Below are 17,136 nucleotides of genomic sequence, written 5' to 3' on the forward strand. Positions count from 1 at the left end.
CCACAGCGGTGCCTGGGTGGTTCAGTGGTTGAGGATCTGCCTTTGGCTTGGGTTGTGATCCTGGGGTTCTGGGATCGAGTCCCATATCAGGCTCCCCACGGGGAGCCTGCTTCTCCCTCTGCCCACGTCTCTACCTTTCTCTCTGTGTCTCTTGTGAATAATCTTTAAAAATGAAATAAGTGGCAGTCAGCTGTTGATACAGAGGTGGAGATTATGCTCCCAACAAAAAAGATCTAATATCACCCAGAAACAGCCTCCCTGCCAGTCATGAAGAGGGACCTCCATGCAATGCAATTTGGGTTGTGCAACCTATTTTAGTTTTCATAGAAAAAGCAGGGGTTTCAAAACCTTCAAAGAAGTCATAATAAAATTAGCTAAAAGCTGGTAAAGTTTTTAAAATTAGAGGGGGGCATGGCACAAGTGTAACAATGTTTGGGTAGAATCTTCAATCTACTATACTATCATTCAAAAATTAAGAAACCCATGGCTTGACAATTAAAATCAAACCAATTTTCAACACAATGAGTTGAATGATGATGTTTAAAATTTTACTTTAGTTGTCACCAATTCCTATGATTTGGAGGAAGATATGTAAAATAGAACCAGAAACTTTTCACCTGTTCTCCAGAGTGGGTAAAGCAGAGTAGGTTCCCATCCACGCAGCCAATACAAACATACTGTAGGCAACACCGTGGAGAAGAAAAGAGGGGTTTTCCACAGGAATGTTTCCAAACTCTGTTCCCAGTGGCCTGCCATGGGTAAAAGCAATTGACAGCATTTAAATCATTCTACTAATCAATTACCCTTTCTAAAACTCAAATCTCCCAGAGGCAAAGCTTTAAACATCAGAAAAAGCTGTAATGGTAAACTGATACCATAAATGAAGCTGGTATACACACACAGCTATAAAATTAATTGGTGTTCTTTATGAGAGCAGAGATAAAAACTTACAGTAAAGCCAGGAAATAATTATTACATGAGATCTATCCTTAAACCATTTTAAGTTCTAATATGACTGAGAAATTCCTGCCAATTAAAAAAATTGATAAACGATATACATAGAACTTCTATTTTCTCATTTTTCTAGACTTCATGCTAATCATTTTTAATGAGTTTGGGTTCAGTGAGAGCTGAACTATGTCTAATTAAAAACTACTTCAACTTTTCAGAATTCAAAGCAAAAATAAAACATTTAAAAAACAGGTAATGAAATCAATACATATTTTATGCCTACAGGATTTATAGCCAGTAACAGTCCTCCCAGTGTAGCCACATATAAATGATGTGGAATCAGGCTCAAACAAGGGGAAGAAAAGACAGTTCCTCCACATTGTGACTTCCAAACACACTTCTTTTTCTGCAAATAAGAAAGCAAATTAATTGGATTCTGTTGGTGGTTAACAAATTCACTTGTCCTAGTCCTCATGATATTACATCTATTTAGTTAATGTACCTAATTTATTTTTAGTATAAAAGTAATACAGCCTCCTCGTAGAGATTCAAGTTAGTATAAATAAGACAAGGACCTGGTGCCTGGGTGACTCAGTCGGTTAAGCATCTGACTTCAGCTCAGGTCATGATCTCAGGGTTCTGGGATCCAGCCCTGTGTCAGAGCCTGCTTCTCCCACTCCCTTTACTCCTCCCCCCAATCCCCCCTCCCTTGTGCGCTCTCTCAAATAAAATCTTAAAAAAAAAAAAAAAAAAAAAAAGGACCACCCACAGATAACCACTGTTAATAGTTTAACATTTTCCCTTTTGATCTTTTTGGGACATACACAGTTTAATACAGTTGAGATCATTCTGAATATATACTTGATATATATTAATTAATATTATATATTTAGCTCAATTTGGTAAAACTCTTTAGATATTACTTTAAGGCCTCATCTGAACATAAAATAATTTCTCTACCTTATCACTGAAAATTATTTGGAACTAATTTCTTGGTATTATGAACTTAGAAATAGACATCTTGGTGTATAGATTTGTCCATGTTTCTGATAACTTTGCCAGGATAGAATCCTAGAAGAATTTTAGTGAATCAAAGGATATGAAGTTACCTTTGGCCAAACTGTTTTCCTGAGAGGCTTCACTAGTTACAACCTCCCTCTACTCTCAGCAGCATTTACCATACCATTCTGATCTAATACTGTGTGATGAAGAAACAGTTCAAATTTTCATTCCTTTGATTATTAAAGGTATGAAACATTTAAATATATTTACTAGGCATTTCTTCTTTGGGGTCTCTTATGTGTATATCTCTTGTTTATTTTTCTATCTGGGTCTTTATAATTTGTGTTTGTTCTTTATTTCCATTTATTCTTATCAATGATTTTTAACCATCACATTTGCTTCAAATTACTTACCCAACTTATCAGGTCTTACTGATATTTTCCCTTGTGATTAGTTTCTATTGTCAAGATAGTAATTCTAAGTTCTTTATAATTAAAAACTCTGAGTAGAAAATTTATTTGTGAAAATCTGGTAAGGAAGTTAAAAATGTCTTAAGATATTAAGACTGTTAATTAACTCATTCTTCCCAGACCACACTGCTAAACTTAGGGAATAGTTAATACTTGCTCCCTTACTCAAGAGCACCTGACAGTTTCACACTCTTCTGAGCTTATGATAAACTGATGAGGTGAATTCTCACATAAATATCCAAAGCATATGAATGCTGGTCATGAGATCCAATGTAAAGGAGTCCTGTGGTTGGATCCATGGTTGCTGAGCTTTTGACAGCATCCTCAGTACTAAACATCCAGTATTTTTCTCCACTATTACTTTTCAGAACATAAACTAATCCATTATAACAGCCTGTTGGGAAACAAAATATAAAAGATGAGATTTAAATACATCACTGGACAAAAAATTCTTTAGCCTAAATCATGACAATTTATATTCAGTGCTCTTCATGTATATGTCTGTGTTCAGCTCAGATTTAAATTACAGCAATGTAAAGCAGAAACCGAACAGTAATCACTTGTAAAAAATAAAACTTACTTAGTAGGCATACCTTATTTTAAAATACCATATAGTGCTTCACTACTGAGAAAACCATGAAGCACACTTCAATAGAGAGGCTTTGATAGACCCAGAATCAAAGCTCTTCATGGCCATCCTTGGGCAAATCATTCAGCATCACTGAGCCTCAGATTATTTTTCTGCTGCATGTGGATAGATCTACTCCAATGTTGTTATGATAATTAAGATAATATAGATAAATACCCAGTGCATAGGTGTTCAAGAAATGCTAACATTAACAATAGCCAACATGTACTGAGCCTTTGCTGTGTAAAGTGTTCTAAGAATTTTACATCTATTAATTCATATAATAGCACTTGCTTCACTGTGAGGATTACATCTGCATTTTACAGATGACAAAAGGAAGCACAGAGAGATTAAGTTACTAGAGCAAAACTATTCAGCTGACTTGTGGCAGAGCCAGAATTTGAATCTAAGAAGTCAAGCTCCAGAGCCTATGCACTTAACTAGTACAGGAGTTCGCTTTTCCCAAACTGCTGCAATAGATGAGAAGGTAGGGCAGGAGTCCTTGACTTGTGCAGCCAGAGTAACCCAGGGGGAGATAGGGGTGCTCAAAACCTACAAAGTGAAGATCACTCAAATTCCCTGCAGTACATGTCAATCAGAGGAAGCTGACTTTGGGCACTGGCCCACCACTCCTAGGTGGCTTTGGAGGCCCAATTCCAGAGTAACTGTCTTGCTGTTTTCTTTCGAGCAGTTACTCTTAGTTGCAAGAAAGTGGCCTGCTGGGCAGCCCGGGGGGCTCAGCGGTTTAGCGCCGCCTTCAGCCCAGGACCTGATCCTGGAGACCCGGGATCGAGTCCCACGTCAGGCTCCCTGCCTGGATCCTGCTTCTCCCTCTGCCTGTGTCTCTGCTGCTCTCTCTATCTATCTCTCATTAATAAATAGCCAAATAAATCTTTAAAAAAAAAAAAAGAAAGAAAGGAAAGAAAGAGGCCTGCTTAGTGATGGTGAAGAAAAATGTCCTCCTACACAGTGCAGTACCCCAGGACTCAGCTGGGTAATGAAAAATCACTTTCAATTCAGTTCATTTCCAGAAGAAAATCTTTGTGACCTTGGGTTAGGCAAAAATTTCTTGGATAAGACATCAAAAGTATGATCCATAAAAGAAAATAAATAATAAACTGGACTTTATTAAAACTGAGAACTCCTCTTCAAAAGATATTATGTTAATGAAAGTAAGGAAAAACAAGCCACAGACTAGGAGAAACTATGCAAAACACATATCTGGTAAGGGACTTGCATGCAGAATACATAATATTCTCAGAGCCCAATAAGAAAACAAACATGACAATAAAAAACTGGGCAAAAGATCTGAAGAGACACGTCATAAAAGACACAGATGGCAATTAAGTTCATAAAAAGAAACATCATTTGTCACCAGGGAAATGCAAATTAAAGCCATAATGAAATACCATACCATTAACAATCTGAATGGTTAAAATAAAAAATCTCCCTCTGCCTGTGTCTCTGCCTCTGCCTCTCTCTCTCTCTCTGTGTGTCTCTCATGAATAAATTAAAAAATCTTAAAAAGAAAAAAAAGGGATGCCTGGGTGGCTCAGCGGTTTAGTGCCGCCTTCAGCCTAGGGTGTGATCCTGGAGTCCTGGGATCGAGTCCCGCATTGGGCTCCCCACATGGAGCCTGCTTCTCCCTCTGCCTGTGTGTCTGCCTGTGTGTGTCCCTCATGAATAAATTAAAAATCTTAAAAAAAATAAAATTTTCAAATCCACCACACCAGGTGTTATAACAAGGATGTGAAACAGCTGGACCTCTCATATACTGATGGTGGGAATGCAAAGTGGTTCTGTCAACTTGGAAAATATTTTGGCCATTTTTTACAAACTTAAAACTATGCTTATTGTACATTTTCCACCTCCTAGGTACTGACCCAAGTGAAATAAAAACTTATATTCACACAAAATCCTGTTCACAAATGCTTATAGCAGTCTTATTCAAAATTATCAAAAACTGGGGTGGGGGGGGCAAAAAACTGGAAATAACCCACATGTGAATGGACAAACTATGGTACATCCACACAACAGAATACTCACCAATAAAAAAAAAAAAAAAAAAAACCTCTTGGGGTGCCTGGGTGGCTCAGTCAGTCGAAAGTCCCACTCTTGATTTCAACTCAGCTCATGATCTCAGGGTTGTGAGAGTGAGCCCCTTGTTGGGCTCTACTCTGGGCATGAAGCCTCCTTAAGATTCTCTCTCTCCCTCTGCCCTCCACCCCCTGCTAGCATGAGCTCTCTCTCATTCTTAAAAAAATTTAAGAAAGGAACAAACCTCTTGATATATGCAATATGGATGAATCTCAAACACATGCTAAGTAAGAGAAGTCAGACTCAAAAACAAAAACTAGAAAAAGCAAAACTAGAGAGACAGAAAACAGATCAGTGGTGCCTTGAGTTAGGAATAGGAGGAAGGAGGACTACAAACTGATACAGAAACTTTTGAGTAATGAACCCTTGATTGTGCTAGTGGTAACATGACAGTACAAATCTGTCAAAACACAGAACTATAAAGAGGGTAAGTTTTATTGTATATAGGGACACCTGGGTGGCTCTGCAGTTAGGCATTTGCCTTCAGCTCAAGGCATGATCTTGGGGTCCCAGGATCAAGTACCACATCGAGCTCCCTGTATGGGGCCTGCTTCTCCCTCTGCCTGTGTCTCTGCCTCTGTGACCCTCATGAATGGATAAATAAAATCTTAGAAAAAAAAAGTTTTATTGTATATAAATTATATATATTTTTAAAGATTTTATTTATTCATGAAAGACACAGAGATAGAGACATAGGCAGAGGGAGAAGCAGGCTCTCCACGAGGAGCCTGACGCAGGACTCGATCCCAGGACCCAAGGATGACAACCTGAGACAAAGGAAGATGCTCAACCACTGAGCCACCCAGGTGCCCCTATAAATTACATCTTAATTAAAAAATGTTGGGGTACCTGGGTGGCTTAGTCAGTTAAGCACCCGACTTCAGCTCAGGTCATCATCTCAGGGTCCTAGGATCCAGCCTTGTGTCAGGCTCCCCCCTCAGTGGGGAGTCTGCTTGTCCCTCTGCCCCTCCCCCTGCTTGTGTTTTCTCTCAAATAAATAAAATCTTAAAAAAAAAAAAAAAGTTTGAAATCCTAAGTGACCACCATGTGCCACAGGCCTTTACAGACACTCTGGTTACAAACAGTAACTTCAGTGAGCTGGCTTTCACGGATGGGAATTACACATGCTCACGCACACGTATCACCGAAAGTTCCTGGTAGATTTTTCAAAATGTATGTGAGCGAAAAGGAAGGATCAAACTCAGATTCAAGTAGATCCCAGCTAGGATACCGTAAGTAGGGAGACATAGTCCTAAGCACTCAGCATAGATTTGGACAAGCAGATAAAGTAAAACTTAATGCAGTGGATGGAGTAAAAAGAATGGTAGCCAAGGAAAGGCATTACACCTGGACCCCATATTCTAAGTAGAGTAAAAATCACCTATACCTTTAATGAAACTAAAAAGCAGCTAGTGGCTAACCCTTAATGAGGCTGTATCTAGCAACATACTAAGGATTCATAAGCAATTATCTCACTTCATCTTCTCAAAAGCTCTATGATGTATGTGGAATTTAAGAAACAAAACAAGGGCAGCCCCGGTGGCCCAGCAGTTTGGCGCCGCCTTTGGCCGGGATGTGATCCTGGAGACCCGGGATCGAGTCCCATATCAGGCTCCCTGCATGGGGCCTGCTTCTGTCTCTGTGTCTCTGCCTCTCTCTGTCTGATGAATGAATGAATGAATGAATAATAAATAAATAAATAAATAAATAAAACCTTTAAAACAAAAACAAAACGAAACAAGAGGCACCTAGGTGGCTCAGTCAGTTGGGTGTCTGCCTTCAGCTCAGGTCATGATCCCAGAGTCCTGGGATAGAGTCCTGTGCTGGGCGACTTGCTCAGCAGGATGTCTGCTTCTCCCTCTGCTCCTACCCCTGGCTCATGTTCTCTCTTACTCACTTTCTGTCTTTGAAAATAAATAAATCTTAAATGAGAAACCAGGGGAAAAAAGAGACACACCAAGAAACAGATCCTTACATGAGGTGTTCTAGAGGTTTAGCAACTTATCAAAGTTCACAGAGCTGATAACAGTTCAAATTCAAATCCCAAAGCCCACAATGAATTAGCACATGGGTATTATTCTTTAATAGCCAAACCTACCATACATAAGGTTTTAAATTTAACTTGCTCCTACTAGCATTATTGTATGGTAATTGTTTAACTCTAAAACCTCAAATTCAGAAACTTACCCACTACAATAAAGTTTCCACACTTAGATATACACGCTGAAGATTCAATTCGATCTTCCAAAATCTGTTCCCATTTCACCTTCCCAGAGTAAAGGTCAAGTGCCATCATTCTATGAGAATGGGAGCCAATGTACACAGTTGCAGACGACTCATCAACAGCTGGGATTACAACTAGAGGTGAAGCATCCACACATTTGCCTGTGTCTGACCTCCACCTCACATGTAGCTCCATTTTCTTGGCTGCTGTCCCATATGTTCCCTCTTCAGAAACTTTTGCAGTACAGGATGGATCTTTTGACTTCCCAATAAGAGCTGGAGGATTTAAGCTTTTCACATTTTGAATATTAGTCTGTGAAATTAAATCAGAAGATTGGGCTGAAGAGCAAAGTCCTAACTTAGTTAAAAACTTACTGTTCAGTGACAAAATCTGACTCCCTCTGCTCACTGTAGTAAAAGCAGTTAGCTCATTGTCATAGTTTAAAGTCATGACAGATTTCTGATGTAAAGATTTTCCACTGGTTTCTTCTTGATAAATGTCGCTGAATTTTCTTTTTGTGGCATAATTCTTGCTAAATACCAGATCTTCATCTGGAAACACTGTTTGAAGGACATGATTGTAAATCTCTAAAATGGAACTGCTAAGAATAATTTCCAGAAGCCCAGGTACTGATGTGCCAACTAGTTTTTCAATCTCATTGAGGAGCCGTATGGACTTTAAGGAATCTCCACCACTATTTAAGAAGAGTGACTCGTCAGAAACCTTCAAAGGATCTTCGGAGAGATTCAGAATAGACTACAGATGAGAAAAGGGAGAAATATGGTGAAGTAAAGGTCTAAAACCAAAACAATTCAACAATTTATAGGTAATCTATATAGCATAGTACTTACAATAATGATATGAACAAAAAACAAAATAAATATTTTTAATAATCAAAATTAAAGTTATTTTCTTTAAAGGGGTCTATTACTATGCTACCAATTTGTCATAAACTCACTCTAAAACTACAAGTTATATCTCCTTTTAGAGCACTTTTCCCTACCCATAAAATAGCGAGTAGAATTTTTAAAATATGATTTACTAATTATAAAGTCCACAAAATACCAATATCTGATATTTCTTTAAATGGGAACATATTTATCTTCATTTGCTTCACTAAATCAAAATTATTTTCCAAGAATCTAACAATTAAGTGAATAAGACTTTTAACAAGATACCTTTATTTTCAGACCAGACTATACAATTACATTCCCTTTTCAGAACCCTTCAGAAAGCTACACATTTTATCTAAGAAAAACTATACTGACCTATGGTTGTAATATATACATATTTCAAAATAAATTTTTTAAATTGTTTGCTATACACACTTCTATATATACAAACAGTCCCCAACTTACAATGATTTGACTTAGGTTGGTTTTTGTTTTAAGTAGGCTTCATGCCCAGCATGGAGCCCAATGCAGGGCTTGAACTGATGACCCTGAGATTAAGACCTGAGCCTAAATCAAGAGTGGGATGCTTAACTGACTGAGCCACCCAAGCACCCCTCCTTAAGACTTTTTAACATCACAATGGTGTGAAAACAATACACATTCAGTGGAAACTACTTCAAATTCTGATCTTTTTCCAGTCAAGCAACATGCATTATATCAAGATGCTGGGCAGGAACAGCAAACCACAGCTCCCAGTCAGCCATGTGATCACAAGAGTAAACAACTGATACACTTTAATCATTCTGTACCCATACAACCATTCTGTTTTTCACTTTCAGTATAGTATTCAATAAATTACTTGAGATATTCAACAATTTGTTATAAAATAGGCTTTGTGTCAGTGTTGGGCAACTCTCAGTCTGCCCAACACTGTAAGCTAATGTAAGTGTTCTGAGTACATTTAAGGTAGGCTAAATCAAGCTATTCTATAGGTGTATTAAATGCATTTTGATTATGAAATTTTCAACTTACAATGGGTTTATCTGAATGCAACGCCATCATAAGTTGAGGAAGATCTCTATAAATAAATTCAATTAAGCAGAAACATTTATGCTGCAAGGTCTTCAGGAATAATGACATAGCCCGTATACCACAGATTGTAGTATACAGCAAAATTTGGCCATTTTCTCAACTCTGATAAGCAATGCACTCCACTGACCTATTAGGGAAAAGTTATGTCACAATGGGTCTTGTCTACCTGTGCATTTCATGTGTACTTCACTTCCAATAAATTTCTTTATGGAGAACTTAATCTTACAGTAGAGAACCTAATCCTTATTTTAATACAAATTGATTAAACAAAGGTATATTACTTAACATTTAGGCATCAATAACATTCTTGAAAACTTTATCAGCCTCATTAGGATGTTAACAGTCCCAAAAGATATAATATGACCTCTTTATAATAACAAATTTGTATCTTAAAAGTTGTACCTTCCACAAATACTGTAATTTTTCCCAAAGTTCCTCTTTTCCATTGAGTTTGCACTCAGGCTTCAAGTTTAAATATATCTTGTTTAACTCTGAAACATCAATTTTGCCTTAAAAGAGAAATAATTTTAAAATTTCAGCTTAACTCTATCTTCATCAGTCATAATAATACACTCATTTTTCAATGTAAAAGTTTGAAATCATATAGAATAGTTTGTGAAAGATAATCAATTCTAAATAAAGTAGTCCTATGCTACCAAGAATGTGGTGGGTAATAAGAAACGAAGAGCTAATGTTTATCTTAAAAAGTTAAATGGCCCTACTAATAACTGAGCAATTACTACATGTTGATGTAAATATGAAAGATGAAACTGAGAAGGCAATATGGTCATTAAGAACACACGTTTTGAAACCAAAAAGTCTTAGAATTTCAACTCTACCACTAATCAGCAATGTAATTTTGTGAAAATTACTTAACCTGTTTAATAAGCCTTAGTTTCCATAGCTATAAATGAGACTACTACTACTCACAGGATTTTCTAGGGATAAAATGAGTTAGTTATACAAAGCATTGAACAGAGGGTCCACTACAAAATATCCTAATATTACTTAGAGTAATAAGGAATTAAAAGGCCTTTAAACTAGTTATGAATGGAATTAATAATCACTTGGTACCAAAACATATCTGCTTAAAATGATTTTACCATGAGATGTAAATGGTAGAGAATCAATCAACACCAGTTCATCTGGGATTGCATGACTTGGAAGATGTTTCTGCAGTTCTTTAAAGATGTATTCCTTTACTAAGTCATTTTTGGACACCATGAACAGAATTAATTTTTCCTGATTATACCATGTAACTGCACAAGACTCCACTTGCTGAAGTCCTTCAGCAACCTATGAGAGAGATCATCCCAATTTGTCAGAGGACATTTTTTTTATTATTAAGTCTTTCTTAGCTTTATTAAGGTATAGTTGATATAAAAAAAATTACATACATTTCATGTACTATCTTGATGACTTTGGGACATATGCATACACTCATGATGCCATCACAACCAAGTACTAAACATATCCTCACATCAAAATAAATGAGTAATTCTTGTACAATATTAAAATATATATATACAAAGTTTAAAAACTAAAGCAGGGACTCCTGGGTGGCTCCGCGGTTAAGCATCTGCCTTTGGCTCAGGGCGTGATCCTGGAGCCCCAAGATTGAGGCCCTCGTTGGGCTCCCTGCAGGGAGCTTGTTTTTCCCTCTGCTTGTGTCTCTGCCTCTCTGTCAGAGGATATTTAAAAGCAAACTTCCCAAATGCTCAAATTTCTCATGTCTGAAATCAACACAGTCAAATTAAATTGTAAAATAACTAGAAACTTAAAAAAATTGATTGCTACTATCACTATTACCAGTGCACCGGGTTCTTCATGTTTTTCAAAAATAATTGCTCCTTGAGCAAAGTAAACCATTATTTCCACAGTTCTCAAAATCCATTCTGTCACTTATTTAAAAAAACAACTCTAGGGATGCCTGAGTGGCTGAGAGGTTGAGCATCTGCCTTTGGCTCAGGGCGTGATCCTGGAGTCCCGGGATCGAGTTCCACGTCATGCCTGCTTCTCCCTCTGCCTGTGTCTCTCATGAATAAATAAATAAATCTTTAAAAAACAAAAACCTCTTCATGCTGGGAATAAGGGGCACACTGAATAACCCACATCTTTTATTGTAATGCATCATTAATGCAAAAAAATCTTAGGCTTAAACAATACTAATAGAGAATGCTGGCACAGAAAATTGGTGGTGGCTACCTCTAATACCTACATATGTTGGTAGAATACTTAATATTTAAATAGTTCTACCTGTTGCACAAGTTCAATGTTAAGACGTTTGCCATGTCGTTTTATTTGACTGTCCTTTCGTCCCAAGAAAAACATCTCTCCATCTTTCACCATCACCAAGTCTCCTGTGGCTCGCATTGTGCCAAGTGGTACTGTCATTTCATCATCAAGAAAACATACTCTATTTCTGCCACCTTCACAAGAATAAACACCAACATTATAAAAAAATAAATCCATGGAAAATATATTAAAAACCATCAAATCAAGAACATCTTCAAAAGTTGTTACTAAGTTTCACATTTTGAATATTCATATTCATATTTAAGTGTTACCTGATAAAATAAATACAATAACCTCAGTAAAATAGAGGAATAAAACAAAATTTCTAAAAACATATGTTATTTAAAAAATTCTTAAGAATAGTAATTAAAGAGAATTTTGGCTATAAGTACAAAATACATTTTCTAAATTCCTTTTTATATTCCTTAAGGGTATCAAATATTGTTATCTGAAATAATTATGGTAATATATTAAATGCTTCATGACTGTGAGAATGAGATTAAAAATTATCACTGAAAAAGAGTACTGGACATAAGGCAAATTGATGAAAGAATAAAATTAACATCAGATTTCTTTTTCAAGGGAAAAAAAAAGGTTTGCCCAATCAGCAAATGTAAAACAACCTAAAAATACTTGGCCATGGCCTTCTTGAATTGTGAATCCATCAGTATCTCTGACTTCAACTACTGTTCCAAGCAGTGGAAATCCCAGGGGTACAGGCAATTCACATCTATGAAAACACAACCCAAACCACATTAAAATTTTTCATTTGAATAGAATATTTTCCAATGTATTTAAATCACATCATACCAAATAAAGAAAAAAAAAAGTTTTGGTTATATTGTAATTCAAAGACTGCCAAGAGGAAAAGGTTAGGTGGAAAAGTTATCCTAGGTTATTTACTCCTGTTTAGTCACTAAAAAGTTATAGCAGGATCTGCAGCACCAGGTATAAGAGAGGTTCTGGACCCTCAGCTTAAAATTCTAGATAAAACAGGGGGGCCTGGGTGGCTCAGTTGGTTAAGCAACTGATGCTTGATTTTGGGTCATGATCTCAGGGTTGTGAGACTGGGCTCTGCACTGGGCATTGAACATGCTTAAGATTCTCTCCCAAGGTGCCTGGGTGGCTCACTTAAGCATCTGCCTTCAGCTCAGGTCATGATCCCAGGGTCCTGAGATGGAGCCCAGCATTGGGCTCCCTGCTCAGGGGCAGGGGCCTGCTTCTCCCTCTCCCTCTGCCCCCCACCCCTCATGCTCTCTCTCTCAAAATCTTAAAAAAAAATTCTCTTACCCTTCCCCTGTGCCTTCCTTCTTGCTCTAAAAAAATAAAATTCTAGATAAAGTACTGTTTCTAAAATTACTACTGCAGTGCCTATCAAAAACATTATTAGTGTTAATGTTACGATACTAGAAAAATAGTTTTTTTGTAGTCTGTTTAGCAATTGAAATCCTTACTTCAAAGTAGAATTAAGAAACTTCTCTGGAATCCTGTGAAAAGTTGCCCAACTTGATACCTCTGTGATACCATATACATTAAATATTTGTGTTTTATTGTCTACTCCTCTCCAGCTTTTGAGAACAGTCAATGATGGAAATGCTTCACCACCAAGGGCTAATACTCGAAGAGAAGTACTGGCTGATAAAACGGTTGACTTGATAAGCTGAGATCCAAATCTTCTAAGCAATGTTGGTGTTGCCTGTGAATACATTAAAGATACTCCCTTCACCTCTTTAAAAAAGTAAATACTGTAATAATTAGTTCAATAATTAGACACCCACATGGAAATTAAGGCCGTGTTTATCAAATTGTTAAGTAATTTTGGAAATCTACTGAGGCAGCATTACCTTCTTACCGTGGATATCAATTTTGCTTTAGCAAAAAAACTTAAAAATATTAGTTATGTTTCACTGGATAGTTTAGACAAAACAGTTTAAAGACAAAAAGGACAAAATAGATCAAATCCGTTCATATTTCCTTTCCCATCATCTCCATGTAGAAAAATGTACATAAAGGTGTAAACCTGTTCCTAACAATATGAAAAAAGATCTTTTAAAAACAGCTCTGGTGGGAGTCCCTGGCTGGCTCAGAGGTTTAGCACCTGCCTTCAGCCCAGGGTGTGATCCTGGAGACCCGGTATCAAGTCCCACGTTGGGCTCCCTGCAAGGAGCCTGCTTCTCCCTCTGCCTGTGTCTCTCTACCTCTCTCTTTCTGTGTCTCTCATGAATAAATAAATCTTTTATTTATTTTTTTTTTTAAGATTTTATTTATTTATTTATTCATGAAAGACTGAGAGCGCCAGAGACAAAGGCAGAGGGAGAAGCAGGCTCCATGCACCGGTAGCCTGATGTGGGACTCGATCCCGGGTCTCCAGGATCGCACCCTGGGCCAAAGGCAGGTGCCAAACCGCTGCGCCACCCAGGGATCCCTAAATAAATCTTTTAAAAAAATAAATAAAAAAATAAAAACAGCTCTGGTGAAGTATTTAATTGACATACAATAAACTGTACATATTTAAAGCATACAGTATAAATTGAGATACAGATATATAGATAAAAATCAATGAAAACTATCACCATACTCTAAATAATGAATATATTCTTCAGCCCTAAAATTACCTATTTCCCATCAACTGGACCTTTCCAGACAACCACTGATCTATTTCCTAATGATTAGCTGGCATTTTCCAGAATTTTATGAAAACAGAATCACACAACACATTGTTTTTTTTATGTCAGTTTTTTTTTTTTTTTAAGATTTTATTTATTTATTCATGGGGGCGGGGGGACAGAGACACAGGCAGATGGAGAAGCAGGCTCCATGCAGGGAGCCCGATGTAGGACTCAATCCCGGGTCTCCTGGATCAGACCCTGGGCTGAAGGCAGTTCTAAACCGCTGAGCCACCTGGGCTGCCAACACATTCTGTTTTGACCTGACTTCTTTTACTCCATATAAATACTTTGTGACTCACCTAAGTTGTACTTATCAATTCCCTTTGTCCGTTTTGTCTCAGCTCAGGCTTATATATAACAAAATAGCACAGACTAGGTAGGTTACAAACAACAGAAATTTACTTCTAACAGTTCTGGGGCTTTAAGTCCAAGATCGGGATGCCAGCATGGCCGGGCTCTGGTAAAAGCCCTCTTTCAAGGTGAAAGACTGCCAACTTGTTTTATTCACACGGTTAGAAGGGGCTAGGGAACTCTGTTAGGGTCTCTTCCTAGAGCACTAAGCCCATTCATGAAAGCATTCCCAAGGGCCACATCTCCTAATACTATTACATTGTTCATTAGGATTTTAACAAATGAATGTGGCAGGGGGGAGCACAAACACTCAGACCACAGGACTCTATTGCTGAGTAGTAGTCCATTGTACAGATCAGGACTAAGGTTCACATTTCCATATAAAATTTAGGATCAATTGTCAATTTCTACCCAAAAAAAGTCTACTAGGATTTTTTTTTTAATTTTTATTTATTTATGATAGTCACAGAGAGAGAGAGAGAGAGGCAGAGACACAGGCAGAGGGAGAAGCAGGCTCCATGCACCGGGAGCCCCACGTGGGATTCGATCCTGGGTCACCAGGATTGCACCCTGGGCCAAAGGCAGGCGCTAAACTGCTGCGCCACCCAGGGATCCCTCTACTAGGATTTTGATAGGAACTGTGTTTAAATTATAGATCTTGACAATATTAAGACTTCAATCCATAAACACGAAATGTCTGAAGGGTGCTTGGATGGCTCAGTCGGTTGAGGGTCTGCCTTTGGCAGGTCACGGTCTTGGGGTCCTGAGACGGAGCCCCTCATCAGGCTATCTGGCTCAGCAGGGAATCTGCTTCTCCTTCCCACTCCACTCCTGCCCCCAGCTTGCTCTCTCTCCTGCTCAAATAAAATATTTTAAAACATGAAATTCAGGATCCCTGGGTGGCGCAGTGGTTTAGCGCCTGCCTTTGGCCCAGGGCGCGATCCTGGAGACCCGGGATCGAATCCCACGTCAGGCTCCCAGTGCATGGAGCCTGCTTCTCCCTCTGCCTGTGTCTCTGCCTCTCTCTCTCTCTCTCTGTGACTATCATAAATAAATAAAAATTAAAAAAAAAAATTAAAAAAAAAAACAAAAAAACATGAAATTCTTTTTATTGAGCTCTTTAACTTCTATCAGTAATGTGTTGGGTGTTTTTTTTTTTTTTTCCTTATTGCACTGCCTAGAACAACGAGAGTAATAATGAAGAGAAGTGACAAAAGCAAACATCCTTGTCTTGTTTCCAATTTAAGGGCGAAAGCATGTAGTCTTTCACCAAATAGGATGTTACAGTTTTTTGTAGATGCCTTTCATATTGGGGAAGTTCTTCTATTCCTACTTAAGGTTTTTTTTCCTTCATCACAAGTGTTGGATTTTGCCAATACATCTGCATCTGTTGAGATAATATATGTCACATAAATAATGGACAGGCAGAAGGCAATTATCAGTGGATTTTAGGATGTTAAACCAAATGTGCATTCCTGGGATAAATGCTAATTGGTCACATTTTAAATTTATGGTAACTTGTTTGGTGGTTAAGAATATGATCTACCCTAGAAAATGTTCAACGTGGGATGCCTGTGGGTGGCTCAGTGGTTGAGCATCTGCCTTTGGCTCAGGTTGTGATCCTGGAGACCCAGGATCGAGTCCCACCGTCGGGCTCCCTGCATGGAGCCTGCTTCTCCCTCAGCCTGCATCTCTGCTTCTCTCTCTTGTGCGGTCTCTCATGAATAAATAAGTAAAATCTTAAAAAAAAAAGTTCAATGTGCTTGCAAAGAATATGTATTCTGTATTTATTGGATGCTGTGTTCTATAAACAGAATTTGGCTGATAATGTTGTTCAAGTGTTCTATAGTATATGTTCTGATTTCTGTCTAGCTTTTCATTCAATTGTTAAAAGTAGGGTATTAAAATTTCAAACTATTGGGTTGCCTAATTCTCATTTCAGTCCTGTCCATTTTTGCTTCATGTATCTGCAGTCTCTATTTTTAGGTGGATATACATTTATAATCATTACATCTTCTTGATAACACAATGTACTCCTTGATATCCTGACCATATCACTATGAAATCTTCTTGTTGCTTGTTAGCTTGTTTCTTTGTTACTAACTAGCCTGGATTAAATCTATAAATCTGTCTTCCTAGTGATGTGTGCCACTAATATCATTGCTCAGTTGTTCTTTTAGATATGTATTTTTTTTAAAAATCATTTGAGAGACAGTAGGACCCAGGGGGTGGGAGGCAGAAAGAGAGGGAGAAGCAGACTCCCCACTGAGCAGGAAGCCCAATGCAGGGCTTGATTCCAGGACCCAAAGATCATGACCTGAGCTGAAAACAGATCTTAACCATCTGACCCACCCAGGTGCTCCTTAAAAATGAAAACAAGGGATCCCTGGGTGGCGCAGCGGTTTGGCGCCTGCCTTTGGCCCAGGGCGTGATCCTGGAGACCCAGGATCGAATCCCACATCGG

The 17,136-nt window shown here is 38.0% G+C and overlaps 1 protein-coding gene across 5 annotated transcripts in view; it reads right to left on the minus strand.

The window, feature by feature from the left end:
* Positions 1 to 17,136, minus strand: part of AASDH (aminoadipate-semialdehyde dehydrogenase) — a 36,917-nt gene that overhangs the window by 2,535 nt on the left and 17,246 nt on the right. For 3 of the 5 annotated variants that reach the window (XM_038556161.1, XM_038556163.1, XM_038556162.1), the window contains 9 exons: positions 13,107 to 13,348; positions 12,276 to 12,382; positions 11,614 to 11,786; positions 10,461 to 10,653; positions 9,760 to 9,866; positions 7,336 to 8,128; positions 2,654 to 2,817; positions 1,235 to 1,357; positions 618 to 749 (listed from right to left, as the gene is read on the minus strand). In XM_038556161.1, coding sequence (XP_038412089.1) covers positions 618 to 749; positions 1,235 to 1,357; positions 2,654 to 2,817; positions 7,336 to 8,128; positions 9,760 to 9,866; positions 10,461 to 10,653; positions 11,614 to 11,786; positions 12,276 to 12,382; positions 13,107 to 13,348 — 2,034 coding nt within the window. Of the gene's footprint in view, positions 1 to 617; positions 750 to 1,234; positions 1,358 to 2,588; positions 2,818 to 7,335; positions 8,129 to 9,759; positions 9,867 to 10,460; positions 10,654 to 11,613; positions 11,787 to 12,275; positions 12,383 to 13,106; positions 13,349 to 17,136 lie in introns of those variants that run through there. The other 2 variants (XM_038556165.1, XM_038556164.1) reach the window with 2 other exon arrangements.

This window comes from Canis lupus, chromosome 13 (assembly GCF_011100685.1).
Source record: "Canis lupus familiaris isolate Mischka breed German Shepherd chromosome 13, alternate assembly UU_Cfam_GSD_1.0, whole genome shotgun sequence".
NCBI classification, from domain to species: Eukaryota; Metazoa; Chordata; class Mammalia; order Carnivora; family Canidae; genus Canis; species Canis lupus.